General features: G+C 55.1%; 3 protein-coding genes across 3 annotated transcripts; 2 read left to right on the top strand and 1 right to left on the bottom strand.

Annotated features, from left to right (window-relative positions):
* Window positions 1–2,132: 2,132 nt before the first annotated feature.
* On the bottom strand, window positions 2,133–2,811 carry E0L32_004363 (uncharacterized protein; the record flags this gene model as incomplete). Its single annotated transcript, XM_031138765.1, has 2 exons — window positions 2,133–2,496; window positions 2,648–2,811. The coding sequence occupies 2 exons, from the start codon at window positions 2,809–2,811 to the stop codon at window positions 2,133–2,135; spliced, it is 528 nt and encodes a 175-aa protein (XP_030997094.1).
* A 636-nt stretch (window positions 2,812–3,447) lies between these two features.
* Window positions 3,448–4,034, top strand: E0L32_004362 (uncharacterized protein; the record flags this gene model as incomplete). The annotated part of the gene is made up of 3 exons (XM_031138764.1): window positions 3,448–3,611; window positions 3,734–3,884; window positions 3,960–4,034. 3 exons carry the CDS (start codon window positions 3,448–3,450, stop codon window positions 4,032–4,034), a joined length of 390 nt encoding a protein of 129 aa, XP_030997093.1.
* A 1,510-nt stretch (window positions 4,035–5,544) lies between these two features.
* E0L32_004361 (uncharacterized protein) lies at window positions 5,545–11,235 on the top strand (the record flags this gene model as incomplete). Its single annotated transcript, XM_031138763.1, has 2 exons — window positions 5,545–10,967; window positions 11,070–11,235. The coding sequence occupies 2 exons, from the start codon at window positions 5,545–5,547 to the stop codon at window positions 11,233–11,235; spliced, it is 5,589 nt and encodes a 1,862-aa protein (XP_030997092.1).
* Between the last annotated feature and the right edge of the window lie 3,396 nt (window positions 11,236–14,631).

Genomic DNA, 14,631 nt, shown 5'->3' with positions numbered 1-14,631 from the left:
GCGCCTGCAGCGCGGGGCTCGCTGAGCCCGCTGGCTCCCGCGCGCATCTTCTGACGCTGCGATTGCGACAAGCTCAAAGTGCGTCCTTCGGCGTGGATGAATGGCTTGCTGGAGAGCACGTTGCTGGACGACTGTTGGGGGGAGACTGCAATCTGGTTCATGGTCGGGCGCATAGCCAGAGCCGCAATGTCTGCGTGAAGGGTTTGCGGAGACAAATCCATCCATGGATTTGTCGATTGCGGCGATGTCAAAAGAGTGTTTGAGCCGCTTTCCCGGAAATTGACAAGTGAAACAAGTTGGCCAGCTCATTCAAGACATTTCGAATCCAGCACCTTGCGGATTGGGAAAATTGCCTGAGCGCTTGCAGTTTTCACTCTAGGAGCGTGGGGGATTTGCGACACAGACGGCTGTCACACAAAACATGTCTGCCCCCGATTTCGCAAGCGAATGCTCCCTCGACAGGGACTAACAAGAAGGAAAATATGAAGATGGTAGATGTCGAGCACAGAAGATCGCAAGGGCAGAAGAGTCTTGAATTAGTGCGCTCTGGCGCCGGACTCTAGCGCAAGGATCGAAACTCGACAGGCAGTGTGCACTGTCTTTGAACCCAATCACACGGCGGGTGAGGACCGAATCGGTCGGATCGTGCAAATCATCTTGTCAGACGAAGTCGGCCAGGGACAAAGGTACTTACTTGTCTGGCGCAACGATTGCTATTTGGGAAATCCGGGTTCCTGTCACGTCCACCAACCTTACGAAAGCGGCTTTCCGAGCCGCACTTCTCCAAGACAACACGGTCAGATGGCTCCGAGAGTAATCAGCAAGTAATGTGTTGTGTAATGCGTTCAGCGGTTTGGACGGGCGCGCGAGCTTTAGGCTGTTGGGTCAAGCACTCCTATTTGCAAGTGTGTGCCCAGAGTTGGCAACACACACAGAGGGCGAGCCAATTGACAACCGCCGATGACAACAATAACAACGACACCGGCAGCCAATCTAGTCATTCCACACCTCATTGGCCTGGCCTCGTCAAATATTGCAAAAAGGGCGATTTGCTGCCAGGCCAAAAACATTCGCATCGACACCTAGAACCATTAGAATGGAGCATATACTAAGCATCAAGTGTATAACATTTCGGGCGGCAGGGACTGATTGAACGCGGTCTGGAGTTTACTGAGACGGAAATCCTCTCCTTTGCATGCAGAAAACGGCATCCTCATGCACGGCAGCGGCAGAGAGCCATGCGAACGGCGGGCTGTGCATGTCTCTTCGCATGCATATGCAACTCGTCTGCCGACGGGACGGGCGTCGGGAGCGGCTGGGAGGATAGATCCCGCCTCGCAGTCCTCCCGTCCTGGCCCGGGATCGTCCCGCCTGGGCGGGACGAGACGTGGCATCTGCCGGAACAAAAATGACGGCACGGCACTGGTGAAGGCGGGAAGAAGACAAAACCACCAAGCCTTATCTCATGAGGGCAGTCGGACAGGGTCGAGTCCCGAGGCCGCGGGTAGAGGATATGGTGAACGTCTTTATACATGAGTTCTGCATGCATTTTCCTTTAATTCTTTCCTTATTTTGTTTTCTTCTGTTTGACTATTCATACTTTTCTTTCCTTATTTACTGTATCAACTTCATAGTGTTTTCCTTGTCGTCGTCGTTTCCGTTAAGTACATCACCTAGACGCAAAAGTACATGTGGGTTGTGTCGAGGTTGTCATTGTCAAGGAAAAGGAAAAAGGTGCTTTGAAAATCGGGGTTCAAAAAGGCGGGAATATTACATCTGTATTTTGATAGATCTTGGGATTGAAGCCATAATTCCGTACAACTTTTGCAACTTTAAAAGTCGTGAAGAACATGGGAAATGTATAAGATAGGTTCTCAACCAGATGTGTTTCATTACACAAGGTGCTCCAAGAGTTTGCCGTGTTCATGTTGCTTCTGAGACAAAGTCAAAAAAGATATGGGAGCACTCTTCTTTTACTGCGCCTGCTTAAATGATGGAGAACTTCAAGGTCGTAGTATCATTTTGTATCATTACATTATCTCAAAACTTGAGGCACTATCATTCAATACATCTGAGCTGCTCAACCCGAGTACACACCAGGAAAAGAGCATGGCAACCCTCATCATCTCATCTTACCCATTCAGCTCCCACAAGAGGACCAGCAGGGAGATGTAGGCGGACAGGCTGAGGAGGGTGAGCATGAGCACGCTGTTGCCCGAGGTGCGGAAGCGCTTGCGCTGGGTGACGACGGCGGAGCCCGGGTCGTGCTCGTCCTCCTCGAGCACGTCCTCGCTGAAGAACTGGCGGTTGCCCTCGTAGCGGCGGTAGGCGGCGACGAGCATGACGGCGGCGCCGTAGACGGCGAAGAGGGCGCCGATGGCGTAGAACTCGGAGGTGAAGATCTTGAGGATGATGAGGGCGAAGGAGAACTGCGAGAGGGCGGTGCGCATGTAGGCGCCCTCGAAGGTGCGCTGGGCGGCGCGGATCTCGACGAGCCTTGTTTTTTGGGGGCAAGGGGGTTAGTGTGAGGTGAGATGCGCTGTGTGCTGGGTGGGAGGGAGGGAGGTAGAGGAAGGGTGGAAGCAAAAGCAACCGGGCCATGAGGTCGTTTGGCTGAGTTGGGCTGTGGAACGGTGACATGACTTACTCTTCCGGCGTCAGGATGACCGACCGTGCCCGGTGGAGGCGGAGGTGGAGGCGGTCCTCCGGGTTGGGCTGGAAGGCCTTGCCGTCCTCCCGAGTCAGTACAACGGAATGGGGGAATGGAATAAAATTGCATGTGATGGGGGGGAGGGATCGCACCTGGAACATGGTCAATGTGGCTCGGAGGTTGTTTTGAAAGAGACGTGTGTAACGAGACACGAAGGTTTGCCGGTCGGGATCGAGGTCTGCCGGCGCATGAAACCGCAGAGTCGAGTACCGTGGTGAGTTCTCAATAAGGTGTGCGACCGAGCGTCGCTACCGGTCCCATGGCAGGCTGGGATAAGGTTATCGCCTACCACCTCATCCAGATGAGGAGAAGTCCTGGTATCCGGCTCGTTTATTTCTTGGGAAACAACCGTTTAATGCTGGTGTTTTTTTGTAGAATTGAAAGGGTGAGAACATGCCGGACAAGCACAATCGATCACGAGCCTTAATCCCAAGACGTGCTTGGGCCCGGTTATTACGTCGGTAGCTCCAGTGCGCGCAGCTGGGACGTACGCGGGAGTTGCGCTAAGCAACCCAAGCTCTTATCTAATCGGGCGAATGACCCACGGCTTTTTTGCTGCCTGGTATTTCGGGCGCTTAATTACTAAGGGAGCTCTCGCTGCAGATGATGCACGATGACAGCCAACCATTGGAGCGAAAGCGCCACGAGCCGCCGTCGCCGACAACATCGACGACGACAGTTGCTTCCCCATCCCCTCCCAATCACCACCCGTGCTCCTCCATCTCTTGCACGAATTGATGAGCTCCTCGATCGAACTCCGCGAGCGCTCCCAACACAACAGAATCCGTTCGCGAAACCTCCCAGCGCCCGTCGCCTCCGCCGCCCACGCCCGCACCGGCTTCGCGGCCAGCAGCTTGCCCGGCATGAAGCCCCTCGTCGGCGCCATGCAGGCGTGGTCCTGGTAAGTTTGCCGAGCTCTTTTGGGTGGGACATGTGTGCCGCAGCAGGAGAGGCTCTCCTGTACGGGGTTCCGATGGAAGGATTCGCCTTGCTGACTCTTTTGCGTTTCTACCAAACCCGCAGCGTCGTCATCTCCGTCTTCGCCATCGTCATACTGTCCATCCTCGGCATACTGTTCAAGAACGAGCACCATGAGTTTGTCGGCGGTGAGGAGGACCCCGAGAACGGCGGCCAGGTCGCGGGGACGATATTCATTGCCGTCATTATTTATGCTGTGTGTTTTCCTTTCCCTCTTTCCCACGGGGGACTGCGTGCTAGAACGGAAAAGGTGCTGACTATTGCAATTTAGGGCTTCCTGGTATTTTGCGGCCTGCAAGGACTGCTACATATGCGGGAGAGCAGACGGGGAGCGATTGCTCTGTGATAATATCCAATGATTCCGAGAGAGCGAAAGAGTGGAAGTGAGAGAGAGGAATCAACATCTTCGGGCGTTTATGTTTGCTTATTGGGTTTAGAGGTGACCTGGGACACAAGAGTGTAGGATCAAAGTCATCGCCTCCTTAAGATAATACTTGCAGCAGATAGAGAGCCAATTGTCATGAGATATCCATATCGAGCAGTGCAGGTTGATGTTGGCTACTTGCGACTAGCCGTGGTGAGTTTATTGATGGCCTATGCTGATCGTTACTTGCAGTTGCAAACAGACTTTGATTGAGTTGTTCTTAGTGGTAATTCTGGCCTGTGGTTGTATTCATTCAACCCAACTTGTATCGAATTATGCAATAGGTAGTTTGCTCGCTACTGATGTAGACTGAGTTGATAACCACCTAATGGTCGAGAATCAGGCGGAACTACTTCGTTCCTGTAAGCCTTCGCAATTGAGACACATTGAAAACAATATCAGTATCTCAAGAGCTGTACTGGTCCCCGTAATTCATGTGCTTTCCATCGAGCTCTTCAATTCTGTCACCTTCATTCTCAGTGGTATGATCGATATCATACGGATCAAGGCCGTCTTAGACTCAACCACCGACTCGTGGCACCGTTCCTGAAACAAGTGCCAGAGCACACTTAGGGCCGTTTATTTTCAGTGACAGGGTGGCTGTACAGGGGAGAATTCAGTGGGGCGTGCTCAGCCGCAGTCCGCTAAAAATCGCCGCAAGCAGAAAAGCTTCAGAGAGATCCTCACTGTCGTGGATTAGTTCAGGATAGCTCAAGGATAGCTCATGCTTGGCAGTTCAAGACAGGAGAGCATCGCAAGGCAACAGCAGGCAGACATGGCCATCTGCATCGATTATCTGGTGTATGTTTCGAGCCAGACCCGGCGGTGTGGTGATGTCGAAAGTGCAGATCATGGCCAATGGGCTGCGTCTGCAGGCAGAAGCTGCCAGATCACAAGACTTCGTGTCGCATCTCGCGTTTGCAAGGATCCTCGCAGCGCTGGCGGGCGCAGGCAGAAGTCGCGATGCCGAGGCCCTAACGCGATCCAAACGGCGCCACCCCAGAATTCGTGGGTGTAAGTCTGTCTCAGCTCCATCGAACGCTCTCCTTAGTACGGACAGACGATGCTGCTTGGGCTTCAATTTCGTCGAGCTAGACATCTTATAAAAGGAGCTGGTCTCCTCTCCTGTCGTGATGATGTCCTCCTGATCAACCCACTCTGCATGTCTCCCCTTGCCCGCTCCATCTTCCCTCTCCTCCTCCCACGGCCGGCGTTCCGTTGTGCTGTAAACCGAGCAGCCCGTGCCTATTCCCTCACTCCTGTACACTATCAGTCACGTCAATTGAGCCCTTCTCTCAGGATATCTCAATCGAGTGCCTCCTTGATCTTTGCAAATAGCCAAGCGTTGTATTACACCTCTTCCAGCATTCCACCACATAGCAGGTCCGACGGCCAATTGACTGGACACTCACATACCACGCCAGCCGCCAATATGGACTCATACGGTCTGCCTCCACTGCCGGCCCCTACGGTCGATGTGGCAAGGCTCCTGGCCGAGAACCCGGACCAGCCGTTGCCTGAGTTCTTTGAGCCCTACAGAAAGTTCGAAGCCGAGCTCCGGCAGCTGTATGCACAAGGGCCCGACGCCGAGATCCTCAAAGACCATCACATCAATGTGGTGCCGCTCTTCACCGAGCACACTGGGGCGATCAAGGTCCGGGCCCGTGATGTGGAGAACGAGCCGGATCAGGAGAAGGAAAAGTACATCATGGCTCTGCCCAAAGACCGGCGCCGGCCCAACGGCTCTCCCGCTACGGTTGGATCGCTCCAGGACTTCCGCAGGAATTTCAACGTCTTTTGCGAGTCCTCCATGGCCGAGATGAACTGGGACAATGTTGTCGTGGCCGGCTCCGCCGTGGTCAACTGCCTCTTGCCGGTTCCCGATGAGTTTAGCGGCTCGAAGCGGTCACTTCGCGAGTACTACCACGAGAAATTCTGCCCTGCTTCGGACGTGGATCTCTTCCTCTACGGCCTCAGCGAGGAGGAGGCGGTCGAGAAGATCAAGCAAATCGAGTCGTGTATCCGCGATTCCATCCTGACCGAGACAACCACGGTCCGGACCAAGCACGCAATCACCATCTGCAGCCAGTACCCCACTCGCCACATCCAGATCGTCCTCCGTATCTACAAGTCCATCAGTGAGATTCTCACCGGCTTTGATATCGACTGCTCCGGGGCCGCCTACGATGGCAAGCAGGTCTACTGCACGCCGCGTGCTCTGCAGGCCTACATGACCCAGCTCAACCAGATCGATCTGACTCGTCGCAGCCCATCGTACGAGAACCGCCTCTCCAAGTACAGCCACCGTAATTTTGAGGTCTACTGGCCCGACCTTGACCGCTCCAGGATTGACCCTACCATCTTCGAGAGGAGCTTCCAGCGCACGCTGGGTCTGGCAAGGCTCTTGGTACTGGAGCAGCTGCCGACCACCACGGCTCGTGAACAGTACCGGTCCAAGCGACGTGCCGAGAGGGGCCGGCCGCCCCTGAACAATTCTCAGCAGCATGTCCTCTATGGCAACATCAAAGACTCGTTTGAGGACGAGGTGGCTGAGTGGGTCGACGCCGAAGACGTTTCCAACTACCACACCTTCACCATTCCCTACGGCCAGAAGTTCCACGCCAAGAAGATTGAGAAGCTTTGCTACACGCGCGATCTGCTGCTCAATGCCGAGTGGAACCAGCCTAAGGACCGCGAGGTGCACCTGCACAGGCATCCGGCCTTCTTTGGCCGCTTTGAGGATGTTATCCACGACTGCTGCGGCTTCTGCCCCAAAGCCGAGACGGAGCAGGAGCTCGAGGTGGCTGAACAGGAGAACAAGATCTACGTTTCGGGTGAAATCTCCTTCATCAAGGACGACCCAGGTCGCCAGCAGATTGGCTCCTTCAACCCCCTTACTGACGATGACTGGACCGAGATGGCCTATGTCGGTAACACCTCCCGCCTGTGCCAGGACATTGTGGATGGCAACCTGGAGCATGTACAGGACTGGCTCGCTCAGGAGGGCGCCGACCCGAACAAGCGCGACTACACCGGACGCACCCCGCTGCATCTTGCCGTGACGAGTTCGACCCCTGAGATTGTCCGATGCCTGGTCAATGCAGGCGCCAGGCTGGTCGCCCGCCTTGCTGATGGCAAGACAGCGCTGCACCTGGCCGCCGAGCGTGGCAATCTGGAGATGGTCAAGATCCTTATGGAGAAAAGTCTGGAGAACGAGGCCGAGGAGGAAGAGAAGCAAGATAAGCGCCGTGCGGCAACTACCAACCCCGCTGGAGCGAAGGGCACGGAGAAGGAAGACGTAGTTGTGTCCGATACGCCCAACAAGGAGGAAATCATCGAGTCTGATGAGTCCGAAGAAGAGTCCGGAGACGAGTCTGAAGAATCTGATCTCGAGCTCTTGGAAGACGATGAGTCTGAAGCCGATGTCCAGAGCATGGCAACTGGATCCTTTGTCAAGGTGGGCAAGAAGGCTCAAGCAGATCCCATTCCTGATGAAAACGAGGACGAGCCCGATTTCTACGACGTCAACGTGCTTGCCTGGGACCATCCTTGCTCCGCACTGCATCTTGCCATCGTTTCGGGCCACCACGAGGTCGTCAAACTGCTCTGCCAGGAATACGGCGCTGATGTGCTCCTGCCCATCAAGTTCCTCGGCTACAACAACCAGCAGACGGGAGCCCTGCTCACTCTGGTGCTGGCTCTGGCGCTGCCCCTGGACAAGGCGAAGACCATGGTCCAAACCCTGCTAGACCTGGGGGCTACTTGCGCTCAGGCAGATACGGATGGCTTCACCGCCTTCCACCGCTTCGCCGAGGAGAATGCTGCTACCCTGATCGAACTCCTCTTTGAGCTCGACAAGTCGGGCTCCAAGACTGCTGTCAACTTCTTTGCCTTCCCGACCGCCTTCCGGGCCGTCAGCCCGCTTCAAGCCGCCATGACCAACGGCGACGTGAGGCTCGTCATCAAGCTCCTTGAAGCCGGTGCGGCGCCCCAAGTTGAGTTCGAGACCTGGCTCAAGGCAGCCAAGCAATCAGGTGCTGCAAACCGCCTCTCCACTCTCGAAGAGAACAAGAAGATGCTCAACGAGTCGACGGAGCAGCCGCTTATCACTGCACTTCGCTCGACCCGGCCCGCTTCCGCAATCGAGCTCATCAAGCATGGAGCCGATGTTAATGCAATCACGACCACCGCCTATGGCATATTTGCGAGGTCGTGGTGGCGCGGCTATGACCGCGGTGAATCCGCGCTCGACCTTGTGCAGAAGCAGCTCGGCGAGCTTCGCAAGTACAAGGGCGAGACCCCGCGTGAGCCGGTCGATATCACCAAGGACGCCGATAAATATCTCCAGGATCTCAAGGAAGGCACTTGGCAGCACTGGCTGGTGCACAGCGACTACGACGAGGCCCGCAACCGGTATGCTCTGCAGATGAGGGAGCACGCAAAGGAGGTGGAGAAGGCCAAGGAGCTCAAGGGTCTCAAGGAGAAGAAGGAGGCCATTGCGGAGGCCATCGCGGACCTGGAAAAGATCGAGAAGATGATTCTGGAGAAGGGAGGGAAACACTATGATGATCTCTACCCGGACTTCAAGAACAAGAAGGCCGCATCGTCCACGACCGATTCGGACAAGACCACTACTCACTACAACTTCAAGGTTACCTTCTCTGGGGCCATCGATGTGACAGAGGCACGACGGCTTGCGTACATTGAACTGTTTGAGGCCGCGTGGCGCGGCGACCTGGGAAAGATCAAGGAGCTCACCCTTGGCGCCTGGGGAGTAGACGATTCCGAGCCGCCGCTGAAGATCGCTGTCAAGGACAACAAGAATAACAACCCTTTCTCCCTAGCCTTCCTTCGAGGGCACTACGACGTCGCCCGGGCCATCCTGGAAATTGCAAAGGCGCAGTACGTGCCAGAGGACGAGAAGAAGGAACGGTTCAGGCTCAAGCGTAACGATGACTACGATTGCTCAGACGGTTCAGACTGTGAGTACTACGAGGGCGAGGGCGACGAGCCTTCCATCCACCGCGAAGAGGTCGTGACACACTTCACTATTGAGAATGTCGGAGAGGTCGTGATGCAAGTCAAGAGCCGCACCAAGCCCCTCGAGATGCTCAGCTGGGGTTGCCCCAGCTTCACTGTCCGTGATGGCAAGGTCGAGAATCTGCACTTCGGCAGCTATAGCCTGTTCCGCGCCGTCATCCAGCGCAATGATCATGCCGGTCTCAAGTTCCTGCTCGACACTGGCGCCCACTACACTGCTCAAAAGCTGGACCAGGATGACGAGCCCAACAGGATTTTCGCCTTCCCCCAGCTCGACTTTGACTATGCTATTGAAGAAGGTCGTGTCGAGATGCTGGCTGAGATCATCAAGCGCACGGGTGCCGGTCTGCCTCTCGAGGACCTCGTCAAGCGCAGTGGTGTGGAGATCAAGGACAAGCCTCGCTACTACCAAGGACTGACCGTCTACGGCAAGAAGAGGTCCGACTGGGCCCAGGCCGGACGCAATGTGGTTTCCAAGCCCATCGGCAACAAGGCATCGCCCCTTCTGCACGCCGCCATGGCCGGCTGCATCGAGTCCGTCGAGTGGTTCCTCAGCGATTCGCCCATCCGCCAATACCAGGAGTTCTCCAAGTCCAAGGCAGCACAGCACGACTCGAGGCTCAAGCACCTGACGCAGGCGCCTGGTGGCTTCGACGCGCAGGTCAAGAAGTGGCTGGGCAACCAGAGCGATCTGGTCATTCACGCCCTCATCCTGGGCCCCACGGGCACGAAGTCGAATGCGCTGCTCGAGCATCTGATCAAGGCCTACCCTTCTTCCGTGACGGCCAAGTCACAGGACGGCCACACGCCGCTGATGCTGGCCGCCTTGCTCGGCCGTACCGACTTTGCCAAGATCCTCATCAAGAATGGCGCAGACCAGAGCACCAAGGATGCCAAGTGGAACAACCTAGCACACGGCGCCCTCCAGTCCTTCCCCGAGGCGGAGCCGCTGGGAGCTTTCCTCAAGCTCCTGGATCCAGACCTGCTGGGCTATATGCTCAAGGAGCGCAACAGCCTGACCTTTAAGGGCCAGTCTCCGATGCACAGCTGGATCGCCCGGTGCTTTGACGACGACAATTCGAAACAAAGGTATGAAGACGTGGATAAGGCCATCGCCGTCCTCAAGCTGCTCCTGAGCTACTCCAAGGGCAAGGAGCTCGAGCTCCTCGACGGCGCCGGCGACACCGTCCTGCACACGCTCATCGCCAACGACGCCGACCCCAAGATCATCCGCGCCCTGCTCGACTTCAACCCGGACCTGCTGTACCGCGAGAACGCCGTGGGCCGCACGCCCGCCGAGGTCGCCGGCGACCGCTTCACGGCCGCGCACTTCCGCAACCTCGCCTACAACTCGTGGGCCTACATGCGCGAGCAGGAGGGCCTCGCCAAGAAGGACGTCGAGGACTTTGTTGGCGACAAGGCCCGGCTGGCGCGCAACCTGCGCGGCGAGGAGAAGGACAAGCTGTCGCGCCTGCGCCGGGGCCAGATCTGGGACCTGGTGAAGGAGTACCTGGCGCAGTTCCCCGGCCGGCGCCGGCTCGTGTCGCTGCACGAGGCCAACGACGTGGCGCGCCGGCTGGGCAACGAGTACCTGTTCACGCGGTACTACGATCGCAAGAGGCGCGGCGACCGGGAGTCCGAGCCGCGAGAGGACAACGAGGACGAGGACGAGGACAACGGCGGCAACGAGGCCACCGAGGAGCTCGACGAGTTTGGCAACAAGAAGAAGAAGGCCAAGGTGGAGGACATTGTCAAGCAGATCCTGCCCACCATGCAGCAGCACGCCTGGAAGCCGTACAAGGAGCCGTGCGAGAAGTAAGCCTTCTCTTTTCTTTTCCTCTCTCTCTCTCTCTGTCTCCCCCCGTCTCCCCCTTTCTTGCCACACGCACTGTCCATGCTGACCAACTGGTTTTGTAGATGTGGCCTCCGGCATGACAAATTCCCGAGGCTTTGGCGCTTCTGGGAACGGGATGACGTCTCGAATCATCCATTTGCGGTCGAGCCTGGCAGCGCCGTCTGGTTCGCTCGGGGCGCCGCCGTGGAGTGCCCTATCGTCCTGAAGGACGAGAATGGAAAGGAGTAGTAGGCGTGGTCTTTTCTTTTTGCAGTTAGTGTTCCTGATGGATATCTGGGCTATTTATTTCTGTGTGTATAGCTTCTTTTCCTGCGAGTATTCATTCAAACAAGGGTCAAGAAGGAAGTGGTGTGACAAGGTGTTCAGGAGAGGTTTGAGGACGAGTTTGGTGATATTCCGGACTTTTTATTTATTGGTCTCGTCACTTGTCTGTTCATTCATTTCTCCTTTATTCAGGGGTTCACTCCTCTGATATATATATACATCTAAAATTTGAATTGATTCTGAACATGATGAGAAAGACATAGTATAGATGATTCCCATGTTAGATTGAGTCAACTGAGTCCTATAACTAGGAGGACATGGCATCTGAAGCACGAAAACGGCTTCTTGCAATCCCCATCTCGCTTGTAATACTGAGGCAATGTTGGCTGTTGTGCAAGGTAAACTTTGCGTGCGCCATCTCGGTGTTCGTGTGTGGAAGGCCCTTCTCACTAATTTTTCTCGTTGGTTTTTGTGAGTTGTTTGGGTCTTGTGCTCAGCTTGTCAAGCAATTTTCTGCCTATGTGAACTGGTGGTACTGTGACCTGTCTTGTGAGCATTTGATATTGTTCTGGCCCTCTAAGAAACTACATTTACACGCCTTCATGCTTATTATTCATTACCTTTACTTGGTGGTTTACTATCTTGCGATGTGTTGACCCCAACGGCCCAAGATGAGCGCAAGACCCCAACAGAATTGCTTGATTTAGGATATGGTTGTTGTGGCTGTGGTGCGAGGGTTCACTCGCATGTATAAATTGAGGAACTTTGGACTGTTAAGTGGGAACGCAAGATTGGATTGACGAAGCGAGCAATGGGCTGAAATTGTTTGACCTCAACAACTACTCAACCTCAAGTTCACTTCACAACTCACTTTATCTCTCACTTGCATCTCACCTGCATCTCACTTTGATTCTCACTTTGATCACAGTAAGAAATTATTTCCATATATATCAGCACCCATTTCTTCAACTCCCCTTTCTTTCTTTCCCAAGTCATCAAGGCAGTCTCAAATTTTGATGAAACATCAAATCCCATTGAGTACACCGCCTTCACCAAATTCATCATCCTCACAACCAACCGGGACAAGATCGTCTTCCATCCTTTCGGCAACTCAGAAGGGACACAAGGAGTGTTTCATCCAAGACCCATTCTTCCCACATAGAGTGAGACAACCAGGTTAGTAGACAAGGCCCAACTCCTCTGTTCCCTCACTGAACTTTGTGAGAGTCATCAACTGACCTTATGCTGACTTCATAGGAACTCAAACACCTTCTCACATGAAGGAGTCTTGATCCAAGGGCATACAAGTCTGTACAGACTTGAACATGACCTCTCTGGTCTCGCAGGGTACTTCTTCCTTGAGGAGGTCTGAACTGAGCGGCGCTACACCTATGCAAGCAAACAGAGCCACGACCAGTCTCAGATTGTGGTTCTCGGCGGCCCGGGAAACAGTTCTTGTTTTCCTGGCCCCCGAGATTCTCGAGTCTGATGCACCCGTCTATTGTGATGAGGGATGCATCCTCGGCACACCTCATAATAAGGTGACTGAGGAATATTCCGCCTAGACGCCAACAGCGGTGCACCAACAAGTCAGCAGCAGAAGATCAAGAATGACAAAGAGGGCAGGGTGCAGAGATGGGCTCTCTTGCCGGCTGTGGTGGGGTGGGCCTGGCAGACAATCTTCAGGTTGGCCGTCTGCTCGAACTCACTAAGCGCCTCACCAACTTCTCACAACCTTCTGAGCCGCCATCCACCGTACAGTACAGGTCGAGTCTTTTGAACACACGGACAATGCCTTTGCCGTGCCCAAGACGATGATGGAAACTTCTGCCCGAACGTACGTGCTCCGAAATCAACCAGCAAATTCTTGGAGTAGTCAACTGATAGTGGATTAGGATCACAAGTTCTTGGAGGCAAACAATCCGTGGGCCTATCACAAGAACCTGCCTGCATGGGAGATCGCGTCCATTACCCTGGGAAACACGAAGGGCAAGAGCATGCTCCGAATCAGGCAAGGTGGACTTCCCGGTTCTTGTCGACCACCTGTAGCGACAGGAGCTCTCGGCCTTGTGTCGACTCCCCGGCATACTGGCCTCACACGACCGTCGAGCACAATAGCACGACCGCCGACAGGCTCTCCCCAGCCAGGCCACTCCACGAGCGCATGCTTTCCACCGGGTGGCTGTAGACGAGCACCGCTGCGGTCATGAGTCCGCGGCTCACATGACCGTGTCAAGAGTAAGGATCACAATCAATCCTCAAACCCATGGTATTTATTAACTGATTTCCAGAGTGGTATGTGGAGGTTATGGGCACGGCAAGGGCCCTGAGGAAACCCCCGGCCGGCCCAAGCATAGTGCCAACACCAGCTCTCCCTCAGTCGTCCCCGTCTGAGGCTGAGCATCAATAAACCCACCGCAAGCAACAAGTAACAGCGGCACCGCCGCTGCTCCGTCAACGCCACCATTTTCAACGTCACTGGCGCCCAGAGGTTCGTCTATCAGATCGACGAGGTTTTTGAGGGTTGGAACTGGCCATGGACGCGGCGACTGCTCGCACCTTTTTGTTCTCTCCCTCCACTTCTTCTTCTCCATCCTCTTTCTCTTCTCCCTCCTTGTTACATCCTTCTCCCTCCTCACACTTCCGACACATCTTTGGGATTCATCCCCCGCTCTCTCTCCCCTGCTGCACACTTGTGGCAAAAAGTCTTTGCCGGGCACCGTGTCCCGCCACGCGCCGGACCTCTGCTTTCTCTCATGAACCGGCGTGAACCAGTCTATTCCGTTGAATCAGTCGATGCAGAGAACATCCCGAAGGCAGATGGCATCGAGCCTGACCTCGTCGATTATCAAGATCTCAAGACTTGAATCGCTGCCCCCAAGGAAGCTTTTGAGACGGCCACATCACCGCCGTCTCCCGAACCAACTACTGCAGTTTCTCTCTTCACTTCAAGACCATCCGGCCTCGAAAGGCCGACAGCATAACCGTCATCGCTCGAACTAGAGGATGTGTGTGATGGGACAAGCGCCGGCTGACGCCCGACTCTGAGGAGCAGCAGGGCTCATACCACCACCGGATGGAGGCCCTGGTCTGTTCTGCCAAACCAGCTTCCGTCTATAAAAAGGGGTGTCAGCTCCCCAATGAGCGCCTTTCTGGCGCCATTTTCAGGAGCAAGAGAAGGAAAGGGTGGGACTCGTGGTCACCATGTGCCAGAATGAAACCACCTCAAGGCACGGGTGAAAGAGAAATCTCTTTTGATAAGGCCTATACCGCTCACACCAAGGGTTGTGACACCGCAGCCCTCAAGGAAGAGTACTAAATAGAGGCATGAGGGCAGTGAAACGGGGCCCGCATCAGGAC

The sequence above is a fragment of the Thyridium curvatum genome (genome assembly GCF_004353045.1).
Source record: "Thyridium curvatum strain D216 chromosome Unknown NODE_21_length_474914_cov_86.438106, whole genome shotgun sequence".
Classification (NCBI taxonomy): Eukaryota; Fungi; Ascomycota; class Sordariomycetes; order Thyridiales; family Thyridiaceae; genus Thyridium; species Thyridium curvatum.
This window is presented reverse-complemented; position numbering and strand designations above follow the sequence as displayed.